The sequence below is a fragment of the Ochotona princeps genome, chromosome 2, assembly GCF_030435755.1.
Source record: "Ochotona princeps isolate mOchPri1 chromosome 2, mOchPri1.hap1, whole genome shotgun sequence".
Taxonomy (NCBI): Eukaryota; Metazoa; Chordata; class Mammalia; order Lagomorpha; family Ochotonidae; genus Ochotona; species Ochotona princeps.
The window spans coordinates 141,070,609-141,088,217 of NC_080833.1; the positions used below are offsets into that span (position 1 = coordinate 141,070,609).

General features: G+C 45.1%; 1 protein-coding gene across 2 annotated transcripts in view; it reads left to right on the forward strand.

Moving 5' to 3' along the window:
* The window catches only part of DPP6 (dipeptidyl peptidase like 6), a 797,513-nt gene that overhangs the window by 656,694 nt on the left and 123,210 nt on the right, over positions 1-17,609 (forward strand). For both annotated transcript variants that reach the window (XM_058660636.1, XM_058660637.1), the window contains 2 exons: positions 11,907-12,061; positions 14,818-14,915. In XM_058660636.1, the coding sequence (XP_058516619.1) occupies positions 11,907-12,061; positions 14,818-14,915 (253 nt within the window). The remainder of the gene's footprint in view (positions 1-11,906; positions 12,062-14,817; positions 14,916-17,609) is intronic.

The window sequence follows — 17,609 nt, forward strand, 5'->3', positions numbered from 1 at the left end:
AGTGAAGTTTTTTTTCCCCAAAGCTGGCTGAGGGCCACGTTCTGTGTATCTTTGAACCCTCTGGAATCTGTACCACACTTGCTGGAGTGCCAGTGCAATGGATGGAGCATCACAGTGACGTAAAAAGGAATGTTGACCTTAATTCTCAGATGTGACACATGTACAGGTTGCTCAGATGTCCTCTGTGGATCATCTCACTCTGGAGAGGAGGATGCACAGATTAGGAAATGGTTCATGAGGTCAAAGACCTGTCCAAGGAACAGGTGGCTCAGCAAGGGCCTGAACCAAGCCCCTGCCCTCCCCTCAGCAGGCACTGCCTACCCGGTGGCTCTAGCCCTGGATCATACTCATGTCTGGACATACTAAATTCACTTTGATTTCTGGCTGGCAGACTTGGCCTGAGCTCTGTCCTGGGAACCAGTTTAGAGAGGCTGAGAAAAAGTGACCCAAACCAAGCCTTTTATTGCATCGTTGAAGAAACAAGGCCTTGAGAGGTGGACCCAGAGCTGGGGCCCCAGAGGTCAGCTCATGTCTTCCAGGAAAGCATCTGGCCCCACTGAGTGGCGAACATTTTTCTAGGTGATGTCATTCCATCCTGGATTTTTCTCTAAATGTTATTTATCTCTTTACTGAGATACGTTCCCATATAGGCAATCGAACTTACAAAGTTGAGAACTAACAAAGCTTTTGAATGTAAGCTGAGGCTTCTGAGCAGCCTGAAACCGCAGCTCCTGGACAGAAGGTGGTAGATAATTCACTGCCACCTCCATCCCACCCACTACTACCTACTTCTGACCCCTGTCCTTCCTCAACCAGTTTGCAAAGGCTCTTGAGAACTCGCACGCTGCAGCTCATTGCCTCCCTAATCTCCACATATGTTTGATTATCACTTGATTATCTTCCCTGATGAGGACCCACTTGATCTCTAAATGGCTCCTTCACATCAACACAGCAAATTACAGTAAGGGAAGGGAGAGAGATGAAGGAAGGGAAACTGATTTCCACTCCATAACTCAAGAGAATAGGGACCAGCTCTTCCCTCACCCACACAAGCAGGCAGGGAGGTGATGCAAGGCACGTGGCCGGCCACAGGGATGGATTCTCAAGGCTCCAGCTTCAGCAACAATGCTGTCGGCCCAACACTCATCTCCACTGAGCAAGCCTGAGACCCACGTGGGGAGCCCTGACTTAAATTCAAACCTACGGCATTGTTCCCAAGTGCACCGGCAATAGATACCATACTTTTCCTCCTCCTGACTCACGGAGGAACGTCGAGGCAGTCCCTTCGAGTGCAGCCTCACGGGATGCCTACTGTCTCCATGAGTATGTGTTCATTTATCTCCTGAGTGAGATCATGATTGCGTGGCTGAACGGATGAGTGAATGGACAAGTGATGGACAACAAGAAGACAACAATAACCTACTTCTACCTATCTGGGCATGAGGCCAGTGCATAGAAGACTCTGGACCCTATGTACCAGAAACTCCTTCAAGCTCCCACAGTAAAAAAAATAATAATAATAATAAATAAAAAGAGGAGAGGAAAGATTTACACACAACTCAAAGAAGAGCCTGGTTTAGGACTAGAATCTAACATTGTGGCTGAGGCTTCCTCTCTTCCTTACCATTTTCCTTTCACAAATTTTAAACTGAAGATGAGCTAAGTGACTCAAAATGCAATGTCTTACAATAGTGCATGTGTGAAGGAGGCAGTGTGTGGTGGGCATGGCTCTGCTCTGTCCCAGCTAGGTGCCTTGGCATTTGGTGCATTTATATTTATTATGGTGATTTCTTGTTGCTGAATGGATCCCTTGATCATTATATGGTATCCTTCTTCATCTCTTTCAATGTTTTTCACATCAATGTCTATATCATCTGATAAAAGAATGGCTACCCCTGCACGTTTTTCCTTTCCATTCGCTTGGAATATCTTTTCCCATCCTTTCACTTTCAGTTTCCTCTGATCTTTGTTAATGAGACATGTCTCCTGTAAGCAGCAGATGGATGGGTTTTGTTTTTTGATCCATTCCTCTAATCTGTGGCATTTGGTTGATGAATTTAAACCATTCACATTCAATGTTAATACGCATAGGTGACAGTTTGGTTCTGTCATCTTAGTAATGTGGTGTTCTTTGGCTAGTCTTCTGTTGGCCTTTCAGTGGGATGTTCTCCACATTTGACTTTGGCTTTGGTAGCTGTTATCCCTTTCGTCTTTTCACTAGGACATCTTTGAGTATTAGCTGTGGGGCTGGTTTGGAGAACATGAATTTTTGAAGTTTTACTTTATTGTGGAAGAATTTTATTTTATTTTCAAAGACAAAGGAGAGCTTCGCTGGATGCGTTATTCTGGGATGAAAATTTTTCCCTTTTAGAGTCTGGAATATGTCACTCCATTCTCTCCTGGCCTGCAGTGTTTCCTCTGAGAGCTCAGCTGTGAATTTGATTGGGATTCCTCTACAGGTCACTTGGTTTTTGTCATGTGCACATTTAAGGATTTTTTTCCTTGTGTTCAACTGAGGAGAGCTTGATTATCATGTACCTTAGTGAAGGTCGCTTTTTGTCGACCCTGTTGGGAGTCCTGTGCCCCTCCTGGATGTTGTTTCCCAATTCTTTCTCTAGATTAGGGAAGTTTTCATGTATTATTTATACACCTTTAATCCCAGTTGCTCTTTGTGCACCTTCTGGAAGTCCAATAATTCTTACGTTGGGCCTTTTAATTGTATCTTTTGATTCCTAGATTTTTTTTTAACTTGGCCTAGCTCTGCTTCCAGCTTTTTGTTTACTTCCCCCTGGTGACAGAAACTATATTCTAATTTTGAAGTTCTTTTTTCTGGCTCCTTCATTCCATTTTGGAGATTCTCCACTGTGCTTTTAATTTGCTCCACTGTATTCTTAACTGCTGAGATGTCAGTTTTCATTTGATTCATTTCCTGTGTAACAAATTCTTTAAATTCTTTGAATTTTTGCATTATGTGCTTCTCGTTGTTGGTCATTGGCCACTGTGTCTTTAAAAACATAAATTTTGAGCTCCTGAAGAAAAGTCAGGCAACGAGACAGTCCCCATACAGCTGACCTGCTAACAGTGAAATGAAGCAGCAAACAGAGAAAACAACATGTGGATATGCCAGGAAATGGGATTCTGAGTCTTGGGCGTCTGTGGCTGCTGAGCTGCTGTTCAGGGGACAGGAGAGAGAGGGTCCTGGTGTCTCCTCGCTCTCTACACAGATCAGCAATGCATGTCTGTGAGAGAGGACTTAGATCCAAGACTCCTACTGTGCATTTCATGGTCTGTGTCAGGAGCCTGAGTGCTCCTTTTGCCCACACCCCAGCCTTGCACCACCCCGGAAAATGAGGCCACCAAGGTCTAAAGGAGTCCCTTCCATAGGAACACAGGTGAGAAGGATGCTCAGAAATGCTGGTCATAAGTCCTTGCTCTGTACAGCTCTGGTGCCCTTTCTGCCTTATACTTCTCCTTTTCCTACCTGCCTTTGGGTTTCTCTTCAGCCCAACTTCAATGCCAGGCTCAGCCTGTCAGTCAGGGAGTCCCTTGGAGACAGCCAAGGGAGCTCTCAGTGGTATTTCAGTTCCTGTGCTTGCTTGCTTTTCTTTCTTTCTTTCTTTCTTTCTTTCTTTCTTTCTTTCTTTCTTTCTTTCTTCCTTCCTTCCTTCCTTCCTTCCTTCCTTCCTTCCTTTTCTTTATTTCTTTCTTTCTTTTAAAATTGTACTTCTTTTTATTATTATCATTTTATGATACAGTTCCATAGATCCTGGGATTTCCCTTATCTCCAATTCCCTTCCCCCTCACTGAACTCCCCTATTTCATTACTATAGTAATGATAGTTCTTCATACACAGTCATATCTCTTCATATATGTCTTCATATATATAGTTCTTCCTACACAGTCATATGTCCATCATTGCGGGCATGGGCAATGGCAGACAGTCCAGCATCCTATTGTCAAGATATAGTAAACAGTTTCATTGGGATTCCTTCTTTGTCTGGAAGTAGAGATGCCTACTGCACTGTGTCCTCACATTTGGATATGATAGTCTCCATTACACAGTTACTATACGTCCCCTTAAATGAAAAACCACAATACAAAATCAACAATCAATGACACCATGAAGTTAAATAACATGCTACTGAATGACTAATGTGTCGCTGAAGAAATGAAAAAGAAAATCAAGGATGTTTTTCAAGAAAATGATGCTACTGTATGATCTATGAAGAATTTAATGAGAAACAGTTTTCCATGAGATATAGTTTCTGCTGATCTTTGTCATCTCAAACATGTCTGCACCCTTTACCACCATCTTGATTCTTGTTGCAGTTGGTACATGGCTCTTTGTTTGCAGTCACTTTGCCATTCCCTCCAGCAAGCTCCAGGTCTGAGTTCTTATATTATATTTCTACCATGGTCTCTGTAGCCCCAGCTCCTAGCTCACCAGTCTCCACCTCCTGTGATACTGTGCTGAGGTTGCACCATTGTCTCTACAACCTTTCTCCCACTTCCGGGAAGTTGGTGGTATTGATCTTGCCAGAACCTGTTGGCTGTTAGGTCTGAGGGCCACACGGATCTATTTTGACCCGTTGTTATTATTTTTCTGTGGGACCAGTGCAATGCACTGAGCTCAATAAGTTCTTGCTGAGCTCAGTACATGCTCACTATTGTCCCCTGCAGTCTTAATTTCTTTGCCACACTGTATGAAATGGCATCTGATGTGCCACTACTAGAGTTCTTCATCTGCTTACCATCAGGTCTAAGAGCTACCTGGACCTATCTTGGGTTGAACCTATAGGATGCCGCATTGTTGCAGTTCACTGAGCCAAAAATGAGTTCACTCCAAGCTCAGTGCATGCACAGTACTATCCATAGCCCTTGCCTCCTTAAATAAAATGGCGCCCGATTCGACTCTAGGGGGCTGACTGAGTTGTGAAATCCACCCTGTTCCCACACTGCCCATCTGGTATCTGTTGCTCTGTCTCTGATCCTGGTCAAATCAAGCAGGATGAGCAGTTCTTTGGGTTCACCTCCTGAGCTCCTGGTGAAAGTCCATTCCCACCTGGTTGCTGGTGGAGTTCTGCCTGCTGGTGCAATTCAGATTACCACTCACTGAATGCTGCTGGGGTATCAGTCACTGCAACACCACATCATTGTGTCCCATGCTTTCCTGTGTCTGTCAGTCTCCAGGTACCCTTCTGCTTTTGTTTTGTCCTCTCCTATTTCCTGGAATGTGCCCTTTCTGCTTATATTTCTCCTTTTGTTTAAACGTGTCTTTACCCTATTCCGCCATCTTGATTCTCCCCTCCCATGCTCTCTTTCAGGTTCCCCGTGGTTCCCTCTTTAGCCCTCGAGGCCCCTTCAGCCTAACAGTGACCTTTAATCACACCTGTGGAGTCCCTCTACACTTGTACCTGAACTCTGGCAACTCCCTGTAAAACTGTGGTTAAGCCTTAGCATTTAGCACTCCTTCTGAAGCGAGTTCTAAGGAAGGAAAGAAGGGAGGGAGGAAAGGAAAGGAAAGGAAAGGAAAGGAAAGGAAAGGAAAGGAAAGGAAAGGAAAGGAAAGGAAAGGAAAGAAGGAAAAGAAAGAAAGAAAAAGAAAGAAAGAAAGAAAGAAAGAAAGAAAGAAAGAAAGAAAGAAAGAAAGAAAGAAAGAAAGAAAGAAAAAAATTGTAAGGTGGAATTACAACAAACAGAGATGGAAAGACAGAGATCCTCCATGCATTGGTTACCTCCCCAAATGGCCTCAATCACCAGAGCTGGGCCAGACAGAATCCAGGAGCTTCTTCTGTGTTTCCACATGAGTGCAGGAGTGCAAGCACAGGGGCCATCCCTCACTGCTGTCTCAGGCCATTAGTACCATTAATAGGGACCTGAAATGGAAATGCAACAATCAAGACTCCATATAGGGGCACTATAATGCTATAGGGATGCCAGTGCCATAAGTGGAGGCTTAGCTTGCTATGCCACAGCACCAGCCTGACAAATTCCCTTGTTAACGAGTTGGCAGAATGCAAACAGGAGAAATAACATTTCATGGACTTTGAGTTTTTGTAGACCTCTAAAATGGCACCTGATTGGTAGTTCTGCCTTCTGCTTGTGAATGACATTGACAATAGAGCATGGAATCAGTGGATTTGCTAGAAATGTGTGTGGTATTAATACCCTCAAGGACATTTAACACATATGCATCTCAGGTCCATGGTAGAGAGTTAATGTTTTTTTCATGGCTAAGGAGGTCTTCCTATGTCCCCTTCAAATCAGCAGGAAGGGGGAAAGAAAAGTTGTGGCAGTCTCCCTCTTTCCTGTTCAAGCTAGGACTCAGAACTCATCAAGTGCCGCACCTAACTTCAAAGGAGGTTGAAAATGCCTTCATCTTTGATTCTTTTACTCACAGAAGAGTGGGTGGATGTTGTTAGGCAATTAGCAGACTCATCTAATTTCCTCTAAAAGAGATGTCTCTGTCTTGCTCATAGCTCTTTATGATTTCTACAGTGATAGCATGTGTATTGGGGTTGTTCATGGCAATTCATTGGGTTATGAAAAGTGTCTACTCTTTGTCCTCCCAAACTACTGTACAGGGTTTTGAAGACTTGAGTACCCAGTCTGCTCAACAGATTCTTTGGAACCTCCAACTCCTGTTTGTAAAATGACCTGCTATAAGTTTCTTGGATGCATCACTGTGCCCTCTGCCTCTGTGGTCACTTGACATTCTCCCCCTGTGTCTCTTGTCTCTTATTGTAAGGACAATGGTCATATTGGTTTGAGCTCCCCCTCATAATTTATAGTTTAGTTGTATACATCGTTGTCCTATATCTGGCATTTCTCTAGTCAGCCATGAGGATTTTGTTTTGTAACTGATGATTGAAATTTGTACGTATGTGGTGAACATATGTTGTCTGAAAATATGTATATACTGTAGAATGAGTAAATCAAGTTACTCACCACATGTCTTACGTCATGTAATTTTTTATAATCTCATCTTCCAGTGATCTTATAGTATACATTGTTATTTACTGTAGTCACAATGATGCACTACAGCTCTCTTCAGATTATTCCTCTCGTCTAGCTGAAATGTTGAACCCTTCGACCAATATCTCCCTGCCCTTCACTGGTCTCCTCCCACCCCAGCCATCTGTTCACTGGTTCTATGAGTTTGGATTTTTAGTTCCCACACACAAGGACATTCCAAAAAGATTATAGCAAATAGAATTAGCTACGTATTTTGGTGCACAAAATTTTGAAATCCACTGGTGATGTTTTGATAATATGCAGTTTCTAAGGGCTTTTTGTAAACCTGGAGTAAGTGAGTTCTCACGGTGTTTACCTGTGTCTAGCTTATTTTACTTACTGTCGTGTCCCCGGCTTCATGTGTGGAGTCCTAAAGGCCAGCAGTTCTTTCCTTTTTAATTCTTAACAAGAATGTGCCCCAAAGCCACCTGGAGAACTTTGGTAGACTGTGAACCTGTGTTCTCACTCTGCAATCCACCATTGTGGTTCCCCCATCCACAGGTGGTCAGCATTCCAATTAAATGTGCTCCCCATGTAAACCACACTGAACACTATATGGGTATATGGCTGCCTCAGATTCTGCAGCCACCAAACCACCCAGAAAATGTGAATATTTCTTTTTCTTTGTCACGTTGACCCACAGGGATTTTATTCTTGTTGCTGCCACCCAGCAGTGGTGATACTAAAACGAGGAGGCATACTCTGAGGGTCTGGGAAAAGCCGGAACCGCAACCGGACCCCTCACTGCCAAAAGTGGCTGCGTTTAAATCCTTATCTCCACTGCTCCGGTCCCCAATGGTCTAAGCTTTCCTCCCCGCTTCTACAGCTCTCTCTCCACCACCCTTCTTGCCGCCCGTCCTTCCCTTCTTGCCACCCTTTTCCCCAGTCTTTCTCCTCATCGCCCCCCAGTCTTTCTCTCCGTCTTTCTCATTCCTTCTCTCCATACTGCTTTTACTGTTTCTGTCTGTATCCCTCTTTTCTACTTTCTCTGGTACCCTTCCTCCCACCCATTCTTCTTCTCCCTCGTCCGTATTTCTCTGTCCACCATCGACCATCTGCCATCTTCGTCCCAGTTCATCCCCACCTAACTTTTACCAGCTACTTGTATATCATTCTCCACCAATCACTTCTCTCCATGGGTCCACTTGGTGCTATGTAATAGGCCAGTAATCACAGCGAGGGCATTATCCCTGTGACTTCCTGTTTACCTGCTGGTGAGACCAGCTCCGCCTCCTGGCCCTGGGCCAGCCAACATCTTGCGACGGCCCCTCCTATTCTGGCTTTCCTATTCTGGGGAGCGGCTTCAGCACCCTGCTCCCCACAATTCCATTGGATAGGTCCTTACCACTGCTTGCACTTCAGATAATGGAATTGGTCCCTTCAGGATATAGTGACAAGAAATGGACCAAACCAGCACATATCCTTATATGGGTTTAAGCTACATGGATATAACTGTTGATATCTTAAAGAAAGATAGTCTTAGACAAGCAAATATGAATTTTTCCTTTTTTAATGCTAAGCTGGTCCTCCAGCAGAGCAAGGAGATGAAGGGAAGATATATCCTTTTTCTTCCCCAACTGTGCCTGCTCAGAAAGACAAAGTACTTCATTGCAAGGCAAGAGTTCATGCAATTCACTTAGTTGACAAAACATGTTGTTTTCCTCTGACTGGGGAAATTCTGCCTCTAAGCTACATTTGGTGCATGGCATTTAAGCCAACCGCCTCATTAAGCTGGGGATCCTGAAGAAATTGTTTGCAGAATCGGGGCATTTGTAATTAATGCTAAAATGTCAAGATTCCATTCGCCTGGTTCCTTGCCCCTCGGTTTCTTGCACTTAATTATCTCTTTAATGAACAACTAACATACAGAAAAATCAAAATGCCAAGGAACAGTGTGCTAAAGGACATTTCCAGAAAACAAACCAAAGCTGTCCTAGTTTGGTATGGCTGGCCTTTGGGTTTGGCAGTGTTTCCTTTTATATACTACCAGCTCATTGCGGGATGGAATCAGAAAGTGCTAACCTTTGCTGCCATGCACACAAAGTAGTTGTCATCCCCAAAACAGAAGGGTTTCCAAGTTCCCTTCCAACCACTGCATTTTGTAATCTGCTGTGATTGCTTTGTGCACCTAAATTCCTGAATATTCCATTGAAGCGAATGGAAATACCCTGGCATTTGCTGTTGGCATTGATGCAAACAGAAAATGCTCAGCTCATCTTTAGGTTCAGACTTGGCTCATGTTTTTCAGTCCCTGTCCCCTACATGCAAGATTCTCCGTGGTCTCCGTTGGTCAGCCCAGAGAATCAGTATTCCCTTTAGGTGTGAGGATGAGCAAAGAAATGAGATGTGAGCATAGAAATGAGATATAAACAAAGGTGAGTGTACATGAGCAGAGAACTTTGCACTGTGCTGCCTGGTCACTTCCCACCACACCTACTGGGTAAGAAAGAGGTGGCCTGCTTGTGCAAAGGTTTCATGCCATCTCTGTAGTCGCAGGAGGTTGCTCTGGGTTCCAAGAGAATAGATGAGTTGACTTAGTCAAGTGTTTTATCGCTGTAGCTGGCTGTTTGTCCAGTGCTTTTTGGTTGATAAAGGCTTCGTTGCAGCCAGCCACCTTTCTCTTTGTGATTTTCCTGAGTTGCCTATGAATGAATATCATGTGAAAATTGCTGCAGGGCTCTTTAGCTCATTTCTGCAGGCTCTGCTCCTTTCTCCTGTGCGCCTTCAATTCTACTCATTCAAAGTGATTTCTGATTGGTCCCTTTCCTTCCAGTCCCAAAGTGCAGAAGTTGACTGAGCAGAATCAACCGCAAATTACATTGCAAATGGTGCCTATTTTCTGCAGCAGAGCATCTGCTGGAGTCTATTACTCACCATGCCATGCGAGTAGCTCAGACAGATCAGGTGATTCTGTATAAAGTCACTGCTGAATCACCTTTCAGGCTTGCACCTGAAAGTCACTCTCCTGGCTGCTGGAGATGCTGGAAAATTACAAACTTTCAGACCTGGCTATGCATCCTATGCATCTCACTTACCTGAGCAGATTTTCCATTTTTGTCAGCCTCACAATAGGTCCTGAGTCATTGGGTGGAATGCTGCACGGGCATCATGGAAGGGATGTTAGAGGATGCTACTATGTGCCCTCATTGGGGGTTCATACATAAGCAGCAGGACTGGGGCTCGAACCCAGGACTCTGGCACTCTTTGATTCACTCTCACTGTGTCCCAGATCCTGGGAAGCAGTGGGGAACAGGAATCTCAGTCTTATCACAGGCTTCATGTGTCATGAAGCTTTACTCGTAGTGATGGAACTCACAGAAAACCACCATGATTTTATACAGGGAGGCTCTGCAGGGCATGGGTGAGTCTGAGGGACGGTGTTCCAATGGAGGAGGAGGAATCAGCTGGAAGGAGAACCAAAACTAAGAGTCTGTCATTCCTACCAGTGCTGCTCCAAGTACTGTTAGACACATGGGAAGGGCTGGGGAAAATGAGAGCATCAGTTGGTCTGCCCTGAGTTCAAAATCTGACTCTGGCCCTAGCCCCAGCAGGAACCATTGCAGATGGACCCATGTAATCCTCTGAACTTGACTGTGAAATGCTATCATGTATGGCAGCCACAGCATTGCCACTGACAAGGGCCTGAGTCCTCCTGGGATCAAATCTCATCCTCCACGTCCCTCTCAGAAGCCACTAGGGTCAAAGTTGGATCAGTTTGCAGTCTTCCCTCTCTGCAATGACCTTCTCATATGGGCACTTTTGGCTTATTGCAGTGTATGTTATTGTCTGTGGCAGTATGTGTGCCCATTTTTTCCCAATGTGTTTCCAGATTCTTTAACTAACTTTTCTCTACCACTGCACAAACAGTGCAGTTTTATGCCTTTTATCTATTAAAAGGGGTCCGTAAAAAGTTCACAGAAGACACATATTCTGGAGGAAAAAGCTATACATGGATTTCAAAAGAGTGCTAAAATAAACTTACCTTTTGATTCCAATTTTCCACTTTTAAAGTATAGCCTCATAAATACTAGTTGAATGGGCCTCCAATTATATAATTATGTATTTACATTGATTTTTGAAACAAATTAGGGGGAATTAATTTACACTGCCAGAACCTAATGGATTCTCTGATTCCCAACACTGTGAACTGTTAGGATATGTCAAAAAACAAATAAGGAATTTTTTCTTTCTGGAATGGCTCCTAAAGCTTGACAAGACTCATCTATAGTTAAAACTACAATGAGCCAAGACACTGTGGGACAGGACAGAATGAGGAAGTTTCTACTGAGGCTTAAGAGGATCACCATTTCCATTTCAAATGGGACTGTTCTGATTTTCTGCCACAAAATTAGACTCTTCTCCTAAGAGGGAGAAACATGCTGGGCTTTGACCACTCTTACCTCTCACAGGGCGTTTGATGAGGGGGCTCTGCATATATGCATGAGTCCCTGGGTGCCTTCTGTAAGTTGATCTACTCTTCTAGAACCAGCCCTCCCACAGCGCTTCCCTTCCCTCTTCCCTCTGTCCGGATGCACTGTGCTTCAGTGAGCACACCAATTTCCTCCACTTCTCAAAAACAAACTAAATGTCATGTCTTACAGCACAATAAGAGTGCCATTAGAAAGCCCTCAAAGGGGTCGGAATGCTCAAATTTGTGCAAGAACGATTCACACAAGCTTGTTGAGCTCTGATTCCTTGGGTTTTCCATGCTGGGGCTTGGTCAGCAGCCTGGGGCAGTTCTTGCACTCCTGGGCAGAACATAGCGGAGGCTTCTCAGCGACCCCTGAGGGCCTCACCTCCTCCCTGGCTAGCTCACCTCCACGCCCGTGCACCTCTGACCTGTGATCGTTTGTTGCCTATTCACATCTCTCTCTTCCATTTGTTTCCCTCAGAGGAGATCTTGAAGACCCACATTGCGCACTGGTGGTCTCCAGATGGCACGAGGCTCGCCTACGCCACCATCAATGACTCCCGCGTCCCCCTCATGGAGCTCCCCACCTACACTGGCTCTGTCTACCCCACAGTGAAGCCCTACCACTACCCCAAGGTAGGCGGGAAGAAACCACAGAGCAGATGCTTTCAATTATTCATGCTTGCACCACCCCACACCCAGCTGACTCAGTGTGGAGATGTGTTAATCAGATGTGTTTATGAGTGATGCAGTAAACAGAGAAGAGACTCATTATTTCTCATTATGTTGCATTAAGTTCCTATCTTTGTTGAGCTGTATTTGTTGGCTGCTTCACTTTACTTCAAATAATTGAACTACTGTTAATCATTTGCCTAAGCATCACTGAAAAAAAACAAAAAGCATTGCCTTCATCCAGAATTCCAGGTGTCAAAGCTCACATACTGCCAACACTGACTGCTTAAATCCCTGTGGGGAGCTTGGCTTCTTGGCGAGCAGAGGGCTCCTATCCAGTCCTGCTCCCTGGGTCTGGGTGTGACTGCACTGTCTTTGGTTTTTGATTGAGTCCAAAAGTTTGTGTCTTTCAAAATTCCTATGTAAAAATCTAAGCTCCAAGGTAATGATATTGAAGGATGGGGTCTCTGGGAGGTGATGGTTAGAGTAGTTCGTGAAGTGAGGCCCTGGGGATCGAGGTTAGTGCCTTGTGAGCGAGACAGGGGAACTCTTGAATTTCCATGCTGTGATGATACAGCAAGAAGGGCCATGTATGATCTTGGTCTCCTAGCCTCTAGAACAGAGAGAGATACATCATGGTTGTTTACGAACCACTCAGTTTCTGGTATTGTATTACAGGAAACTTGAGGAGAATGAGGTAGTCATGTTCTGACCTGAAGAGCCGGTACAACATCAAGGGTCCAGTGGAGTGTTGAGGGGTGGGGAGTTGGTAGGGAGTGGAGGTAGCTGGAGAGTAGTGGGAACAAGACATCCAAACCTCATTTCATTATCAAGTCACATCAATCCAGAGTGAGCGGAGGAGCTAATGTTAAAACCATATGGCCTGCTCAGTTGAAAAGAGGTTAATATCAGGGACTATGAATGCAGCTCTCATGGAGATACACAGTCTACTGGCTTCACTGGACACCTGCAGAGCCGCTTGGTGGGAGGAGTGTGAGCTGTTCAGTGCCTGAGTCCCACCTTTATTCTGCCAAAGACTGCCTCTGAAACACCCCTTGCAAGTCTTCCCCAAGAAGCATTTGAACTTCAGCTCCCTATCCCAGCAGAAAGCCCTAGGAGTCAGTCATCCATGCCCCCTACACCATACACACTCTGGCCCTGCTGTCCTGCAGTTTTCAGTAAGAGCCATGAGAAAAGTATAACATACCAGAAGACAGTAAGTTCCCAGACCCACAGGCCAGAGAAAGGAAACACCTGGTGCCCTAGCCCTCTCCCGCCACTAAAGCCTAAGACCACAGACTTGATGACTAAACAACAGACGTTTGTCTCTGACAGCTTTTGAGGCTGCTGAGTCTGAGGTCAAAGTGCTGGCCCATTGGCTTGCTGGGGAGAAAGAGAGTGTTCTTGCTGGCTTGCAGTCAGCTGCCTATCGGTTACGACTTAACAAGATGAAGCAAGAGAGAACCCTGGTCCCTTCCTTTCTTTGCGCAGGTACTAATCCTGTCATGGCAGCCACACCTTCACAGCCTCATCCAGCCCCAATCACCTGCCGCAGACCTCCCACTCCAAACATCGCCACACAGCGCTTAGGGCTACAAAAGAAGATTTTGAGAGGATGTCATCAGTCCAAACCTTGTGCAAAACATACTCCTTTCCACAGCCCTGGGATGGGTATGATCCAAGATCCTAGCAGGGGCAGAAGCCCCCTGAGGCCACAGCTTGGACCTCTGTTTTTCCCATTCTTAGAGCATTTGGATGTCAACACACTCCACTCTTTCAGTCCATTTTCAGTCAAACTGACTGCACTGAACTCTATTGCATGGAAAAGACCAGAGTGGACCGATGCCAAATCTTCCTGATTCTTTTATATTCTCAAAATGCACACCAACACACATGGTTTCATAAATGCATGTACATTCACACATACACACATACATGCCCTTCCTCACACACAGACCAGCCGGAGAAGGAAGAATTTTCATAGTGACTCTTATGGAAGTTCCCCCAATCAAAGACTAACAACCTGTGATCCTCGCCAATGGCACTAGGACAAGTTCTGAAGATGGGGTTTTGATGTTCCACGTTGCTCAGGATTGGGGAGTTCGTGCCATGATATTAAGCAACATGGTTGGCAAGCACAGTTGGGCTGCTCTTTGCCCCATTCCCACCCACTCTAAAATCAAAGTTGTAAGTTGGTAGATCTGCCTGGCTTGTGCCTTGAGATAGGTTCATTTCCTACATTAAACAGAGCACTTTGAGGAAGGTGCTAGAAAAGAAGAGTATCAGACCAACCCAGTGCACTGGAGGAGAAATGCCACAGCTTTCCTGCACACCTCTAGGTACTTGTTTCCCAGAAGGGAGCTGCGAAGCAGAACTGTTCCTATTTTTTCCTTATTAAGTCCTTCACTATATTCCCCACCCCCTATGTACCCTTTGTTTAGCACCCTCAGTTGGCCTTCCTGGTCTTGCCCCATCTTTTCCTGTCTACAGTGGAACTCACTTCATGCAGATAAACAGAGTTGGAAGAAAGAGGAAAGAAGCAAATGAGCCCGAGTGCCTCTTCAGCCTTCTCAATGCTCTGCACATGAAGCGCCTGTCTTGGGCGTGCACGTGGGGCTCCTGTGTGTTGGGCCCTAGAGTTCCCGGAGCTCCACCTGGGACTCTGCTGGAGAGGCTGCAGGAGGCTGCTCATTCACGTCTCTGTCCTTGTCCCTCCCCAGGCCGGCTCCGAAAACCCCAGCATTTCCCTGCACGTGATTGGCTTAAACGGACCCACCCATGATCTGGAAATGATGCCGCCTGATGACCCACGCATGAGGTTTGTTTACTTCTGTTATGAAAAAAATACTAAGATAAAGGTTCATGTGCTTGGTTTCTTTGGAATCTGACTTATTTTGCTACTGTTTCAACACCCAACAGAAAGGTACGTTTTCGGGACTGCTTTGTGATTTGGTGTTATAGGAGAAGGAATGCCAGCCAACAAGGACTGTTGCTATTGCTTGGTTAATTTCAGGAGCAGATTATCTTCCCTTGAGGCAGGATTCCTTGTGGAGGGGCACATTGAGGGCAGCTGTAGATCTGTGCAGGGACAGCCTGGCTAACAAAAGCACTGGAAGAAGTGACACAGTATTTCCCAGGAAATCCGTGGGGCTGACATTTCTGTAAGCGGTCCCCTAGTTCAGGAGCATCATTTCCAAGCATTTCTGTGACTTTCCAATTCTAACAGCTGGGTGATGCACTCTGTTTTAATAAGGCCAAATCACCTAGACGGTAAGATTAAAAAAAATAGTTGTGAATCATGTTACCAATGTGATGGTCATATTATTAATGTCTGGTTGTTATAGCTTTTTAAAAAATCGAAACAGTTGAGTAACATCTACCCAAGTGAAGCAACCTGGGGCTCAGTTTTCAGTCCAAGTGCTGATTATCCTTCCACACTGCAGTTATGTCATCGTTCAACTTTTGATTGTTGAGAATATTGATAAGAATCAAAAAAATGGGGAATTTAGTGGCACCAGGTTCCACTCATTTTTAGATCCCTGTAATTCTATAAGTGGGGTTATTTACGCCAATGATGAATCACTCTCAGGCTCAGCAAATAATCCGAATTTTTCCAAACCTCTAGCCGGGGTCATCATTATTCAATTACAGGACTCCATATTATTTGTAGCTGCTGGCAGCTTCCAAAGGGGCAGGTGCCTCTGGCCACAGCATCTCTGGGTCCCCGTGGCTCAGGGGCGGGTGCTTAGGCACTTGATAACTCTAGTCGTCATCCAACACCCAAGTCCTTGCACGGAAGCCTGAGACCTCTGTAGAATGCTACTGAGGTTCATTCAACCCTCCTTTCTTCCACAAAACTTAACACGCCATGAGGCCCTCCAATGGACTGACACAGATCCCTGCCCTCGTCCTTACCTGCTCTCCTCCCTCCCCTGGGCACCAAAATCTCTCCAGAGTGGATGAGCCTGGCTCCTAAGCAGCCATCCAGGGCCTGACTTTCTGCATGTACAGGCTGAGGGATTTGGATCTATTTGGCTGACAATCTTGTCTAGGATTTTTTTTTTTAATTGTTCAACTTCTGGCTTCCACTTCCCTCCCAGAGACCAAGCTATCTCATGGCTTTCCTTTCAGCCCCCATCCCCGGCGAGCCTCCTGGGGCCTGGTCCAGCAAACTCACTGAATTAATATGGAAAGTCACCTGGAAAATTTCAGCCATCTGTTTTAGTTAATTGAAAATCTCATTCAGTCAATTTGGTGATGCTGTTTCCGCAGGCATGATTAGCTTCAAGGACAATGAAAAATTAGCTGCAGTCAGGACCTGAAGTTTGGTTGCAGGGTTTCTGGTTTTCTGCTTGCTCTAATTTCCTAAGCTAAATGCAATAATGCATTTTATGCCCAAAATAAATCTAGAATATGCAAATGTCGCTTTCTCGTGCTGCTGTTCTGTCACACATCCTTGAGATATTTTTTTTCAAGTGAACACAACGTATTAGAAGTCATAGACTAAATGTGAGCAATTATTTAGCATGAACATTTGCTGGAAATTAGGCTGAGAACTGGGAATTTGCAGGAGATGGAAATGAATAGCGGACAGTATGAAGGGGGATACAGACCTTGAAAAAAATCATTACAAGTAAACAGGCATACAAGGTCAAGAAGGGATGTGTAAGAGGCAGTCGGGCGTGCAGGATCACAGTGCAATGGTCTCTGCCCAAGTGTTCCAGTCTCAGCAGTGCTGGTAAGTCAATGCCTGATGATTCTTTCCTGTGGGGAACTGCCCTGAGCCTTGTAGATTTGATAGCATCTCTGCCCTTTATACATTGAATGCCAATAGTAACCTCCTTCTCCCAACTTCTGCACCTGTTGAGACCATCCAAAATGTCTATAAGCCTTTTCCAGTGTTCCCAGACAGAGAGCAGCTGGTTCAGTGTACAGATTCTCCCTCCCACTGCCAGGGTTCAATGTCAGGTTCTGTGGTTCTAGGTAAAAATGGCATGTTAATAATAAAATCGTTTATTGTCTTGAGTGGTTGTGAATATTTAAGGAGATGAGGCGAGGAGATTGGGACTGGATTACTAAATCATTCGCAAGACTCCAGGAGGGGGGCAGGTGCAGAGATTTCTTGAAATTCTCGAATTCCATTCAGCAATCAGTGGGAAGCAATCAAGAATGAGCACCAACAGGTTTGCAGTCTCAGTCATGCTTCTTACTGGTCATTTCCCTTTCCTTTCTTTGCTTGGTAACCAGCTTGATTTCCCCCAAGATACCATGAAAATCGAATCTCCATTTTCAAATCCTTTAACGAGGTCAGGGGCGGGAACTGTCCTGCTACTGAGACATTTTAACACCTGCAAGCTCATGTGGTCTGGCTCTGCAAAGGCCATAGCACTCAGGACTTGAAATGCAGTAAATCTATAGCGGGCTGATCTTTAAGTTGATAACTTTGCATGGGCCACAAATGATATTGTAAATATCAAATGTCCCTTGACAAAAAAAAGTTCCTCGCCCCCGA